At 34.8% G+C, this 16231-nt stretch overlaps 1 protein-coding gene across 1 annotated transcript in view; it reads left to right on the top strand.

Annotated features, from left to right (window-relative positions):
• Positions 1-16231, top strand: part of KCNH7 (potassium voltage-gated channel subfamily H member 7) — a 237926-nt gene that overhangs the window by 137002 nt on the left and 84693 nt on the right. Inside the window, exon 3 of the mRNA XM_072874303.1 lies at positions 5373-5532. Coding sequence (XP_072730404.1) covers positions 5373-5532 — 160 coding nt within the window. The remainder of the gene's footprint in view (positions 1-5372; positions 5533-16231) is intronic.

The following is a 16231-nucleotide window of genomic DNA, read 5'->3' as shown; positions in this document are numbered from 1 at the left end:
TGTCTATGTCCTTTATCTGCCAGCATTTGGCAACAAAATAGATTATAAACAGCAGTCTGGGCCAGAGAACAAGATTTGAGTTATCAGCACTTCATATGCTCCTAAATGGCTTGTTACTACTTGTGTTTGCCATGTTGAGCATGGTGGACAAAACCCACAGCCTCAGCCTTCCTGAATGCCCACACAAAACAGGACAGTCTTTCCTTTCCCAAGACCAGAGCATACATTTCATTTCATTAAATTCCCTTTACTTTCTGCCTGGATGAGTATTGCCCTGGACCTGAATAAACAGAGTAACCAACTTTGTGAGAGCTGTCCCAGCCTGGAAGAAGTAGAGAGAGATGCTTCTTTTATCCATTAGGGAGGAAGAAAATATTGGATTTGTGGAGTTAAGGAGTTAGTAGAAAGCCATGCCTTGGCTTCTTGTCCCAAAGACAAAGACTCCACGAAGGATGGGCAAAGTCAAAAGAAGGTCTTCTGATCTTCCACATTAATTCTCCCTCACATTATCTCTTTTCTTTCCCCAAAGAACTTCTTATTAACATTGGGCAAGCCCCATAAGCCATCCTATGATGAAAGGACAAATAAGGCTGTAAATATGAACACAAGATAACAAAATGCCATTGGTTGTTTTATTACATGATGTTCTTTGTATTTATGGAAGTCAACTCTTTCTTAACAGGAATATTAAGTTTCTACTTAGTATAACAGTGGTTAGACTCTAATAATGTCAGAGTAACTAGTCAAAAATGAACCAATGAAAACAATACATATTTCTCCTTATTTACTAACAAAATGGGAACTATGCAGACTTTTCTGTGCTCCTTTTCAGTAAAATGTTGATAGAATTAAGAATAAGCTTAGTACCCAATTTAATATGAAATTTATTTAGTTGCATTTCTACTATAATTGATAGTTTAAGATTTTAAATTAAAATGCAAGGTATAAACTCTATGTTTGTAACTAATATGTTCTAAGTTTGTGCCTCTGAGAGAAGGCATTTTGAGCATTTATTTCGATGACAAAACGTGAATCATATCAGGGTAAGTGGAGGGTAGTTATTTCCAAAATAAACATGCTGATTATTTAATAAAAGTGCAAAGAATACCCATCTTCCTTCTCTTGTCCCTATATTATCATAAAATTGTCACATTGCAGAAGTGTTTCATTCAGATCTGTCTTCAGAGAACAGAACTGCCTAGCTCTGGAAACATGTACAGTATCTGTGCCTGTAATTTTTAACTGTCTTTGGTCTTGTTCTAGTAGGCAAGCTGTTGTTGGCTCTTCTTTTGTTCTGTTTTGATTTATTCCATCTCACTAGCAATTTTAAATGAGCAGAAGTGGCTATGGATTGTACAGGTACCTACACTGGACTACTTGTAGGTTGCAGCAGCAAAAAATCACCATAATCCTAGAAAACTCTTGTATGAGGTCAACCTGTCCAGAAATTTACAGAGGCAGATAGAAGACATACTCAACATCTTTCTTTCTATAGCTTTAGTCAGTTGTCCACAGCAGCTCTAGTAACAAAAAATACCTGCGAAGTCATAAATGCTTTGGCACAGGGAGCCAAGATTTGTTCCAAAATATGTTGGAGCCAGTCTCAGCCCCAGTGAAGGCGATCCTCAAATTTATACTGAGGTGGGGGAGTCTGAATTTTTTAATGATGAAATGCAGATAGCAACTGTCAGACTCATTCAGGGCAACAGGGCTGCAAAGCCATCCTGTAGAACCACGATGGATTTTCAAGGGCCCGTGTTGTGTGAAACATGGGGGTTCTGCAGAATTAGGACAATTACCTAAATGCCACAGTGTCTCATTTTTCAGAGATCCCTTGAGCTTGGCATATGTAATGGCCTGTGAAATTTTTGTTCCCAGGAAGGCTGAATCAAAATAATTGTTTGTGATATGTCATTTTTCGAAGTTTGCTTGTCAGAGTTTTGCATATGAGAATGGAGGCTCCTGTAATTTGGAATGCCTTCACTTTTGTACTAATTGTATTGTCCTCTCCCAATTGCTCATAAACAGAACTATTACAATTCAAATAAATGACTGCAGTTGTATCTAGAAGATGCAGCCTGACAAAAATCTGTCCTAAAATCTTCTGTAGAAAATCACTGGAAAGGTAAATAGATTTTATGAGCCAGATTAATTGGTTTGATGTGCCTGCTTTGTACTGCTCTCATGAAGCAAGTCAACTTTAAACACTATGCAGCCAGATATTTAAATAGACTTTGCTTCACCAGAATTGCTCAAACAGTGCAATACATACTTATATAATCCTAATATATCCTAAATCTTTATTTCTTAAATATTTATTGTCACTTACATATACATTTTGGCAGTTATTTTTTTCACACAAGCCTGTCTGGTCTTGTGAAATCATACCATTGAATACATAACTACAGAATCATACATCATATCCACACAGCATATAGGGGAGTAGAATCTTTTCTTCACATATGGATATTTTGCCACTAATTTATCTAGATGAAAGAGTAGGCTTTAAAATGCCATAGACAAAAGAAAACAAGCCCTTATAACCATGGAATTCAAGCTGACAAGAAAATATCCAGCTTTTCCTCTTTATCACCTCCAACAATGATAACAAGAGCACACAACAGGTATATTTCATTATTACTCCTCAATAGTAATCTTTAGAAAATCCAGATATATTGCTGGATATTGAATCTATTAATTACAAAGGTATAATTTTCATAATTATTCTGATTATATCACCCATTTGCCCTGTGCTGTTAGATGAGAAATGCAAATTCCAGAAACTTCATTACAATTTTTATTGCTCATCAGAAGCATTTCTTACTCTCGAAATAGTATAGAGACAAAACAGGGAAAACATGCTGAGTACAATGAAGAGCAGTGGAATGCCAGAGTGCAAATACTGAATAAAATTGTTTATAAATAAGCTGCTACTTAGTTTTTCTTTATTGCCATCAATTGCAACAACTCAAAGCTTATCTTTTGAATTTGCTAGTATTCTTTTTTTGCACCCAACTCTTATTTTTCAGTCACACAAGGCTCTTCCTTGTTATTTTGTATTTTGTATTTCCTTATTGCCATTTCAATAGAGATAGATACTGATAAGTGTATAGCAGATAACAGTTTCTGTACTAAAGACAAACACTGACAGTGACTGCAACAGGCATTGTATTTTGGTTAAGTTGCAGAATTCCAATTCCAGTCATTCACACAAAATAAGTATTCTATGTCTTTAAAAAGCCCAGGTGCCTTGGAAAAACTTCAGACTAATGAACTACACTGGACTCATTAGCCTGCTGGTGCAATTGGTCTTCAAAGGAAATATGCTGAATTATACCAGATATGAATCTTCCCCTTTTTTTGTTCCCAAAATATTTCTACATACAGCTTAAATTTTTAACCATGTGCTCTTTTTGCCACGTTCTTAAGCTGTGGACTGTTAAACAGCTTCTGCATCTCCCCAGAGACGTGAATCCCTAGCTCCAGTACAAATGAGGTTTGTAAATGCTTGAGGGCGGAATGTTCTACATAAACGGGAGATAGTGTCATTACTTAGCACTGTGGGAAGCATTTCGAAAGCTGAAACACCCTTGCCTTCAAAAGCAGGAAAGTTTTTAAAGAAGTCGGAGGCTCCTCATCATCCTTGTTTGCTAAAACTGATAAACATTTGATCCAATGGAGTTCAGTGTTCTTCAAAGCCATGCGTGCCTCAGCCTAAGCCCACCTCCAGTCCTTTGTGTTAAAGGTGGCTGATAAGGGGATATCTGCTCAACCTATAAATCTGCATGTCAAAACATAGCTTATATCATGAAATAGTAAGTATTTCCTTCCAAGCTAATCAATAAACATAATTTTGACTGTTTATACTCAATATGTATTTTTATTAGTTAGCTAAAAACACAAAGATTATTTCTAAGTTCTCTTCAGACCCTCTGTTTAACCAGTCTATGTTGCAGTGCTTGGCCTGCAGCACTTCTATTTTTAGCTCTAATGGAACAGTCTTAAATTGCTTATTTTCTGTTTACCAAAGTCATTGAGCTTGTAACCATGGCAACTGTGGCAAGTGCCACAGCTTAACTGTTTTATTAAATGGATTGAAGGTACAGCTGCAAAACTTGAAAGGCCAGCATGTCAATTTTATACATAGCTCAAACTGCCATATATACCACATTACAGCAAGTACTACATTAAATATGAGGAGCCATAATCTGATCTTGTTTATAATTACATAAATCTTTACTGTCTCTCTCCTCAATGGCAAAAAAAAAAAAAAAAAATTCTTGTGTAACCCAGATCAGGATCTGTTTTTGTCAAATTGCACACCCTGTCAAGTTTCAGCGATTACTGCATTTGAATGCATAAATTGCAGATGATGTACATTAAACCAGTCCCTAGCTATCATGGAGAGACACCATCTCACAGTTGTGTTTGCATGAAGCTTTTAGCACATTATTGTATCGCTTACAGCAATCACATTATTTTTGGAACCACTATATTTTGTTAGGTTAATAGAAGAAATTAAATCAAAACTAATAACCTTTTCAAATGAAACTTCTTAAGAGTTATACTGGAAGAATTAACACAAACAATTTCTTAAATCTGTAATTAGGCATTTGAACAAGAACACCCTGAGTACCAGAGGTGTTGAGAAATTACACCTTCTGTTCATTTCACTATAAGCTGGATATGCTCCATATATATGAAAACTAGATTACTTTTAAATTCATACTTCAAATTGTTTATAACAATTAAGTCAAGTACTTCTGAAAATTTTTGAAAATTATTACCACAGTTTAGAAGGTTTTTGTGATAGAATACAAAACCCCATAGGATCAAATAACAAATACCATTTTTAACACAAACCTAAACAACATTATACAGCCCCCAAAAGATTGAGAGCTAAAATAAGAATAGTGATATATTTACACCCATAAATATTTAATGCATGATTCATCCTGTTGTAATAGAACCAAAAGCTGGAAGAATGTTTGACATTTAGAAGAATGGGGTTCTACTTTCTTTGCTAGTGTTGTGGTTGGAACAATGTTTGCCTTGCTACTTTTGGTGCTAAATGACTCCATATTGCAAGTCTGTCTATATAGGTACTTCCAGTGAATAAAAAACAAAAAGTAAAATTGATATTTTAAAGGAGAGATCTTTTGGAAGAGGTAATAATCTAATAAATTATCAGAAGATGTATTTCTTTCTATGAAAATGTTCCTGTTTAAATTAAAGAATAGTTTGACGTTCAGTCATTAAATTCAAAGAAATATTCTTCACTATTTGTTGGTGTAACTGGAATTACTGAAGTGAAAAAATAGTGATGTTTCCTTTCATTTATGTATTTCTTTCTTTTTTTTCTCCATCTGCAGGATCTACCTTCATTTGCAACACCCACATAATTCCAGTGAAAAATCAAGAGGGAGTAGCAATGATGTTTATTATTAACTTCGAGTATGTAACAGATGAAGAGAATGTGGCATCTCCTGAGAAGTGCAAGCCAATATTGCCATCCAAATTTGTAAATCGTAAGTTACTCATTGAAAGTTCTCTGCTTACCTCTACTCTTAGCTGGAAGAGTAATTAACCTGGGCAATAATGATACCAAAGAAATTATGCAATCCCCATTGCCTGACTCATTTAAGATAGAATTCAAAATAATAAGAAGTTAAATGTAGCCAACCTGTTATAAAGTTGGCAAGATAATCTATCTGATCTTTGGTAGTACTAACAGCATGGATCTTGTGAGCACTGCTAGGAAATATAAATTCATTAAAAGTAAAACATTTCACAGAAGTGCATTACCCTTGACAAAAATTGATTATGAATGGAAAACTGCAAAAAAACCCATTATGATATAGCCCAAATATTTCACCTTAGCCTATTCAAAATTGAATATTCTGTTTTCCTTTCCAAATAAAAAATAGTTGGTGGAAGGTTTGATTAAATTAGACTCGAAAATATAAAACATGAAAAAAAAAAAAATTAAACATCCTGATTTTATCAAATTGAAGTATTTAGATTGGCTTGAAGGATTTGGGGGTTTTTTGGATATACAGGAAATGCTTTTGTTTTCATTCCACTCTGGAATATAAGTATTGTCAGAATCAGAAAAGTCTACACAAAACAGAAGTCCACTTCTTATACAGCTAGACTATGTAGCTTTCTGTCCCACTACCTATCTGCAGAACATGTGCTCTTTTGCTGACCTTCACTCTGTGCAGCAACAGCACATGATCCTTCTGCTTTGCATCTGCACTCACGTAATCTGCTCTTACAAGATTTCCTAGAACACATCGCCATTTGTACAACCTTTTAGTAAAGCACAGCGTGCTCTAACAGTGAGCGTTAACAGTCTCCCCTGGCTGGCTCAGCAACAGTTGGAAAATACCTTTTCACAGTGTAATAATCTTCAATGTTAGTATGATAAAGGGACCTGGGACCTAAGTTTTCTGACTGTTAAATCAACACTTCAGCTTTCTCTAGATAGGAGACAAAGACTGGTACGATCTTCACTGCAAGAAGCAAGGGGAGAACTTTCCCAAAGTAAGCACTATGTACTACCTGAAGTGATGACATGCTGTATTATTTTTTTCTGCTAGTTATGTTGAGAAGATTGTAAAGAGCAGGCCTGTAGCTGTGCATATAACAGCATTACCAGGTTCCTTCTGGTAAAAGCAGTCTGCCATTCTTCATAATCGGGACTTTCTGCACTGTATCTTCTGGACAAAATGCACAGGATGTCACTCAAAGCTCTGTGACTATTGAAAAATACTTGAACAAAAGGTCCCTCCATAATATTGCCAAATCATTCACATTCTTAAAAGATTGCAATTTACTTCTATAACTAATTGGGATACTAAAAAATACTATTTTCATTAAGCATGGAGAAAGAGCTCTGACTGAATCACTCGGGATGAGTCAAAGTCTCTCCACTTATGTCTGTATAACCCTGCAATGGCAGTAGATATAAGATTGTGGAAAGGAAAATTCCCATTACTGAAAACTAGCAGTCTGCAAATAATTATAGTTCACCAAATATCACGTTTTTAAAAGAGCCTTTGTAAAAATTCTTTATAATACCTATTTAAAATCTTGTGCTTTTATACTTCCTTTTCTTATTCTGTTTTGCAGGCGTTTTTTGAATAACCAATACAGCAGTATTTTTCATTTTTCTTGAGATAGCAAGAAAACATTTTTCTTTTTCTAGTAATGATATCATAAAAATCCCATTAAGGGGTATCAGAAAAAATAACAAAATTGCATCAGAAAAAAAATGATAAAAATTACATCAAGTAAACCCCACTCATATTCTGTTTCTATTTCAGATGCCATGATTTTGTGAATTTTGAACACTTTATTTCCTGGTTTTAAAAAACAATTTTATAACATAAATAAAATTGTTCAGCTGGTCTATGCTTAATGTGGTTTTATTGACAAAATAGAAGGTAAAATACCAATTGCGGGGGGGGGGGGGGGGGGGGAGGAAGAGCTTCCTGTCCTGAAAAAGAGCTTTTTGTTCTGCTATCTGCGATACATCACTGTACAGTTTCAAGTGTTGTCACTTGCCGTATTTTAAAGTGAAAAGCTGCTAAAGAGGACATCCGCAAAAAAAGCACTTAGTCAAAACATCCTTCTCTTTTTTTACAGTAGTTATGCCTGACATACACAGGGGATTCCCTTGCTGAGAGTTCTTGAAAAATGAATAGGTGGGGCTCCAAGCTCAGTACATAATAGAGAAAGATCAAGGTGCAAAAGGAGGGCAAAGAAAGGTGACTTGAACCATTTTCCTGCTCGTAAGTACAGCCAGATGCCAGAAACTGGCAAAAACTAGAGCAGGCACATGGCTGCTCTTACTCCTACCTACTTGCTTGTGGTTTCAGCAGATTTATGTGGGCAGGATGGGAAGAATGGTGATACAAAATATGCTACATATAGTCAAAAATTCCTCTTGGCAGAGAGAATTCTCAAGAAAGCAGCCAACCTGTGCAAAACATCCAGAAATAACTGCAAGATATTGTGTACAGACCAGTGGTGGATTTGAATTAAAACAAATAAACAAAAGCCTTGAAATTTAGAAAAGGCAGGGAGAGACCAATAAACAACGAAGTCACAAAAAAAGGTGGATTGTTTCCCAGTAAAATCATCTTTTTAAAGTCATGTTTCTACCATAAGAAAGGCAAACAGCACATTCTCTAGGAGGAAGTTAGTTTTTCATCATCTTACTCTATTTAGAACAATCAACAGGTAAAGCAAGTGCTCTGTTTTCATTGGCTCACACACAAAATGGACAGTAATGGGTACTGGTTCAGAAAAAAAAAAAAACAAAAAACAAAAAACAAAAAACAAAAAACAAAAAAAAAAAAACCCAAACCCAAAGAAACAAAATCCCTTCAAATCCAGCAACCAATTTAGAGAATAAAAATAGAGAGGGAACCAGCCATATAACAAGTGCAATACATCTCTGACAAACAACCAAGATAAGCAACAGCTAATGACAAAAGACAAAAGATTTCAGATTGCATTAACATCTACTACCCAGAAGTACACAGATCATGAGAGATTTCTTTCCAGAGCTCCTTAGATTGAGTTTTCTCATACTAGAATGTCTTTTCAACATGAGAACAAATAAAAATTAGTCAGGTTGCAGGAGAGAAGAATTAAAAGTGAATAGGAAACAAAAAGATTACAGTTATTTTCCTGACCCTAGAAAATAAGATAACTCTTCCATACTATCATTCTTCCTCTAATTGATTTATTAAGAGTTGACATCAAATTTATCAAGTGTAACTTTGAAAAACCTTTCCTTTTTCTGAAAGCATCTATCCTGCTAGCCGCAGCCAACAGTTTTGAACAAGACCACTTACCACAGCGCTCCTCATGACTGAAATCTAACACAATGTAAGAAAAAAGCATTTCATGCTGTGCACACAGTGTATTCTGTTTTCAAAGGCTCTAATAGAAAAGAGGGATTCCAATCTGTTAAAGGGCTGAGGGCCCTCTGAACAAATTAAAGACCTATGGAAGGCAACTGACATTTGCTAGGTTGAGCTCAGAGACTATATTTAGTTCTGCATAGGCAGGAAATTAAAATTAAAAATGTACCAGCTGAATACTGACAAATATTTTAAATAGTGTTTGTAGGCTCTTTGGGACATGGATCCTGTCTTTTGTAATGTGCCATTATGATGGCTAACACAGCTAGGTTCTGATTCAGCATTGGGCTTGGCAGATTATGATAATAATAGATTATTAAAAAAAAATATATGGTATGTTGCCAGTAGTTTGATGACCACATTTCAGAATAAATAGAATTTTTTCTAGTCTGGTGCTCAAGAGCTCCTATCTCATATGCAGCAAAAAGCTGAATAGACAGTAATGTGAAAAGTGAAGATACTGGCTTCACAATAGCAGTGTAAAAATCCTTACAGCTGATCCTTTTGTTCCCTTTATTCTTCCTTGCAAGAATTTATCATCAGTTCTCTATGGCAGTCTGACCAGTGTTTGTATAATCAAATAGCTAAATTTTGGAAAATCCTAGCATGCACCAAATCTGTAAAGAACTACTAAATCACAGCCAACTGATTTTTCACTCTTTTCTGTTTCATTGCTTTTGTGTTTTGCCACAATTCTATTTTTAATATATGTCATTTCACTAGTAAAACAAAGGAAGTCTGTGTTCATATATCTCTTTCCTTTCAGGGGAAAAAAAATCCCAAAACACTTTTCATATCTTTTTTTTTTAACTTCTAACCAAATTTATTTAATACTATATCTGTCCCATCTTTATATTCAGAGAGGTGAGGAAATTTCTTCTGTAAGCACTTATTCCATGACTGGGTATCATCCTCTTTTCCACTGAGGATGTATTTGCACAATGTGCAGTTAAAGTGAGACTTAAAGAAAGTGATTTCTGCTATAGATGTCCATTCATCATCCAATAACTCTTTCTAAATTTTGTCTCATTTCCAGATATGAGAATTCTATTCAATCTTACTTCAAGTCTTTTCTAATAAGTTTTTTTGCTTTCTGTGTTGCCTTTTCTTAGATAATGTAATTGTTTTATAATTCCAGAAATTAACTTCTATACCCAAAGATAAAGACACTTAATAACTTTACCCCACCTCACTTTATCTGTGAAATGCTTGAAGACATAAATACCTGCTTTTTAAGTGAAAGGATATTTGTTTAGCATATTAAAGTGTTAAAATCCAGTTTTGAGCTACATAAGCCCTAAAAATTGTTTTTACTCGTACTGTAACATTTCTTATGGACTGTTTTCTGTCACATCTGATAAGACACTAACATTTGCTTGATTGTCACTACGATGATAAAAAATTATTCCCAAAAGTGTTGTTCATAAATTTTCATGAATCTAATAATTTGACAAAGTTGTATAAAATTTTCAACTCCAACTGAAATAATGCACAAATAATGGATATTTAGCAAGACGCTTTTAGAAAAAGAGAACTCACTCCTGTTAGACTCACTGTAAAAGAAAAAAAAAAAAAGAGCTTTCTGTAGATTGTCTACAAAGAACTACATTAAGAAGAGATGTGATTTTATACCAGTTTAGCAAAAAAAACTGTATGAACACTACTAAATTATAATTTAAATTTGTCTACTAGTAACAGTTGTTAACCAAAATAAGATGGTAAGAATTCCTGTACAGTGTGTTGTACAGACTTCATTAAATTCTTTATCAGACTTCATTAAACTCTTTATTATAAAGTGTTAAACTACTGTAACTTCTGTAGATAAATAAATATGGCTTTTAAATCATCTGTTGAGGAAAGGGAATGTAAGTGTCCAATTTTATTCCCAAATCCATCAAACATTCCAATCTGGCATGTTCATTCACTCCACCAATTTGATGAGGAATTTTTACAGAAGTTCAAGGAACCAGTCACATAAATTAATATTTGCTCCTGGCACCTGATTCTGATCTTTAAAGCTGTCAAATATTTTGCATCTATAAAGCTAGTAACTGCAAAATATCAAAATCAATCATGACACAGAATGGACACAGAGAAAATCAGCAGCCATTTCACACTGACAGAAAGTCATAGATTTGAGGATACCGACTTCAATATGAAGAATGTCGCTATAATTTTTCTACTCAAAGTAGACCATTTGTGGGATTGTAATGTACACACATGCACAAGATGCGAAAAACCTTTTGGAACTTTAATTCTGAGTTGTCTTCATCTTCTGCCCCACCTAGAGAATGCTGCTTTTTTACTGACCTATAAGTGCTTTTTCTAACATTTACTCCAGTCCTTTCTAAAGCAAAACTCCTATTAATATGTAGGCTAAAATAGCTAAAGTCTATGAGGTAATTTTATCACAAGTTTTATTCATTTAACTTCAAAACATTTTGACTAGTTAGAAGTACTAACCTATAAGCTAATACTGGTTCCCAAACACAGTGTTCATTATTTGATTAAGCATGTAATTGCATTCTGCCAAAGAGGGATATTTGAGGATTGTCTTATCATTTTATCACTTCAAAATCTATAAGCCTATTAAAGACACCCTGGAATAATTTCTTGGGTTTCTTCCTCTAAAGGAAATGAGAGGATCTCTTATACATCCAATAAATGCATACTTTTTGGATAAGGTTCAAAGAAAATGAACAGGCTAATAATATTCTTAAAACAGCTAAAACCATAATTAGAAAACCTTTTGAGCAAGGAGATCCTTCAAGCTGCTTACACTTCACCAAGTTTGGCTCTATCCTGGTCCTAACAATGGAGTTACATCTCAGGAGTAGAGATCACTGCATCCACTGAAGTTACAAATAAAACAAGCACAAGTGAAATTCAAATCAGGCCCTTCCTTTAAGTCAAAGAGTTAACTCAAAAAACAGTATTTGTTTTCCTCTGTGCAGAGGACTTTGCTATATGAGTAAGCATAGCAGTTTAGTGAGAGGCAAGCATATATTTTTTTCTAAACATATCTGGACAACAACATTGTCATGAAAAGTTGTATACCATTTGATGCATACAAGTTTGCCACATAGAACGTGGCACGTATAAGCAATAGTAACCCCCTGACTTTGCCCAAAACGTAATGAGAAATTTGTCCAGGGTCTTATTTTTAGCTGCACCACTGGGAGCAAATTCATCATAAGTCAGGGCTAGTCAAGAAAAATTGTTTCCAGGAGGACAAAGGTTTCTATCTAGCCAACCAGCAGCATAGTTCTGACAACCCCAGTGTCAATATGTGTATTTGTCTCCAAGGTAAATTACAGTGAATGTTAGGTGAACTGAGACAGTGTTGAACTCTTAGCAAAGCAATATAGCCAAACAGCAATCAACAGCAAAAGACAGAAGGACCTCTGGTACTTTCACCTTCAGTCCTCCACAAATACCTAACTGCCTAATTAGCAGAACAGCCATTAAGATAAATACATTCTATTAGTCTTCTTTTACAGACAGAGAAATACAAGTGGGGTGGCTATATTTTGTTTCGTCATGACGGCTACTGTTGGGGCTCAGATTAGAAAGGAAGTCTCCCTGGATTCTAGCCACTGTAATTAGCTGTTTGCATTACTGCCTCTCCCAGCTAGGATCACAAAGCTATTGTGCTATATCTTGTACAAACATTCAATAAAAAAGGCAATCTCTGCTTAAAGAGGTAACAGACCAAAAAAAGAGAATGATACAGCTTTCGGTAGCTTTCAGTGGAGGTGACGTGCACACTGGACAGGAAAGGAACACAAGCTGACAATACACTGGCTATGCAGAGACCCTGCAAATTTTTCTTTTGCTATTTAAATAAATACATAGTAAATATGAGAAGTGAGTATGAAAAGGATTCTTGGACGGGACTAGATCCAGGAGGTTTCTTCCAGTCCTATATTTTTATTCATTTTTAATCTATTCATTTTTATCTATTTGTTCTTTTCAGAACATTTAAAACAGGTGGGTCTGTGAGGTCACTTGAAGGCTAGGATAATGATTTTGCAAAGTCATCCCAACTTACAATACATACCCTCAGGAAAGTATAAAGGCAGTGAGTTTTGCATCATTCTCTGATGGAAGAGAGACATGTCTCTATTACTCATAGTAAGAACTAGCACAGAGAACTTAACACATCTGTGCACTTATTAAATTGAACTGATATTTTAACCTTGAAGAGGGAGAGTTCAAAACTATCAGGGTATCTCAAGCTTAGACAAAGAGGACTCTACTAGATAGCAGAAAAAAGTATTTAAATGGATTTGAGACACCTACTTTAGTTTTCTGTCTGAAACATTAGCCAACTTTAAAACTTGGTAATTGGAATCATATATTGATCTATGCGACACACTTAGTAATTATCAAAGTACTTCTTAATGGAATAGTTCTTAAATTTTCCAAATAAAAAGGCAATGTACTTTTAGAACAATTCTTCTGCAAATTACATATATTGTATATGAATTCAAGCTACCTGAATTTGCTTATAAAATGTATGAAAATTTTATATTCTACCTTCTTTTCTTAATAGTCTGTTTATTTTTTGAACCTGTTTCTTTTTAAGCTAAAGCTTTTTGTAAATCTAGTTTAATTGTATTTCAGATGGTAACAACCTTTCAAGTGGCTCTTCTTCAGGTAAATCTATCTTCTAAAATTCTATCTACTAAAGTCCTTTAATTGCTTTGTTCTCATTCTATTATTTCAAGATCTCATTACATTTTATATAATTCTAGAAGAGTGCAAGTCAAAATATGGCTCTTGCTCCCACTTTCTGAATATTGATTTCTGCAAAACTATAGATATAACAGCTAAACTATTAAATTTAGTCTAATTATGAGACATATAAAATCCAAATGTAGTGACACTTTTCAGCTTATTATCACTGAAAGTTCTTGTATGCAGAGCATAAAAAAATTTCAATTAATATATGAGACAAAACACACTTCAGAATTTGTTAGCGGTATATAAATTCAGTGTTAAGACATAAAGAGAACTTCTTCAGGCTTCCTGTCTCAGACAAAAGCAATATTTTAATTCTATGAAGTCTGGCAACCAAGGTGATGAAGGGTTGAGAATTTCTTGAGAACTTGATTTAATAGATGCAATGAATTCTTTTTTCCAGCTTCCAAAAAAACCACCATATTCTCAGCAAGACAGCAAAATATTGGGCTAATTGACAAATTCTTTGCCTATAAAATTTGTCATGATGCTTGCTATTTTTTTTCATTGCAGTTATTTAGTTTTTTCTTCTTTTCCACTTTTAATTATGTTTAAGAAATAAAAACGTGAGAAGTAAAATCTCTGAGAGGACCAAAAATTCTTTTTTCTTACAGCTTTTTCAGAAAAACACTGTAACTCCTATAATCTTAACATAATAAACAAGATCTAATAAAATGACATGTCTATCAACAAATGGGAAGAAAACCAGACAGATAAATGTACAGGTTCATATTAACATCCAAGGATATATCCATTCCGTCTTTTGAGGGAGACCCTGAGAATATTGTTTAGACTAAATTCACTGGTCAACCACACACAGCATAGCCCTACATGTAGCCAGAGACATCATTCCCTTCCTTTCATGTTTTGACAGGATACCTCAGAGACCTATGTGTAGACAGGAGGATCTGGAACCATATTATTCTCTTAGCCATTCTCAATAGTACTTTTTAGAAGAAATATAGCCTGAATACAAAAATGTGCCATCACCAGCACAGAGATAAAACAACTTTCTCACTTACAAGGGAACATAAAGAAGATTGTTGTTACTAATACTGATAGAATTAAAGTGCAACCTTAAATTTTAGAGAAAACTAAAAGAAGAACTGAAGTGCCAAAATTAAAGTAGACCATACCAGAGGATAAAAAAAAGTGTGTATGCAGCATCTGAGAATTATAAATTTAAGCTTCTGAAGTTAATAATTGGATATGCTTTCCTTTTTCTGCCTGAAAAAAAATGAAGATTATTTAATGAGCAGAGGAAGAAAATGATCCACTTATGTATGCTTCTCTGCATTTGGGTGAAAAGTACTGAAAAAAACCATAATTGACTCTTGCTATAATTCTCTGTTCTAAGGCCTGTTGAGCCCAGACGGAAAATAAGGCAGCATCATATGCCTCAGTGTTTGCATAGAGTACATTCAAGTATTTGCTGCTATTTTAGACTGTCAATGTTTAAGGATTCCATTTCTCAAAAGCATTTGTTTCCTTCAGTCTGTTGCATGAGTTGTTAGATGGTATTTCCAAGCCTTTGAGCAGCAATTCAGTAATTGCCTGTGTCTGTATTTCTGCTAACCTAGATCCTGAAAATTTCTTGACAGTAGGCATTCAATTATCAGAAAATCTTTCAGCAAAGAGCTGACTTCTGTTCCTTTTGCAAAAGTAATTTTGCTCATTGTTTGGGGCCGTTTCAATACAAAAGTATTGTTGAATTAACCCATGCTCTGGGGGATAGTCTGTCATAATCACCTTACCTGCCCTTGTCAAGGAAATCTCTCTCTGTTTAGAATAGATTGGTCTTTGTGGATATGTATGTTGTACGCTTTAATCTTACATACTGAAACAGTAACATATGTTTCATATTATAGCCAGACCAATCATCTACTATGATAAAACTATGCAAGACTTGATTTTCTTCAACACTCTACCACAGTTAACAGGTTATACCGGAACATGGGCAACTCAGAGTTTGACTTAGCTCTCAGCATAGGACAGGTGGTACATCATACCAGGAAACAGTTGGAACAGTTTCTGCACCTCACTTAATTTATCTTGTGCAAATTTTTTGTGCATTTGAGCTCCTTTGATTTTATTTTGGAAAGTCTAAATCTAGAGAAGTTTGAGAGTCTAATAGACTAAATGTAGCTCCCAGGTAGGGAGCCTGAGACCAGCTACCACTTCTTTTCCCTTTGGTTGACTTACCTGAGAGCAGCTTCAGATACTGGTTTCTGGATAACTACTTCACTGCATTGGCATGAAAGTAACAATGCTACTAGAGATGCTACAAAAGCTGGCTGAGCAATTCTTTGAGAAGCCATCATGACCTCCCAGCTGCTATCTCATAGGGCTACCCTTCTGCAGTGCTCAGTATAGGAAACCAGGAATCCCATGTGCATAGACATGGGCTAAACAGACTTTGGGACAGCACATAGCATCTACCAGTAATCCTAAAACCACTAAAGAAATTGCAGTGAAAGTAAAGATCTCTCAGTTGTAGGTGTTTCTCTGACTTTGCCACTGCGTCTAGGACATAAGTATACATTTTCATCACT

Source organism: Ciconia boyciana, chromosome 10, assembly GCF_034638445.1.
Source record: "Ciconia boyciana chromosome 10, ASM3463844v1, whole genome shotgun sequence".
NCBI classification, from domain to species: domain Eukaryota; kingdom Metazoa; phylum Chordata; class Aves; order Ciconiiformes; family Ciconiidae; genus Ciconia; species Ciconia boyciana.
The sequence above is the reverse complement of the archived record's forward strand: the minus strand, read 5'-3'. Positions and strand labels throughout refer to the sequence as shown.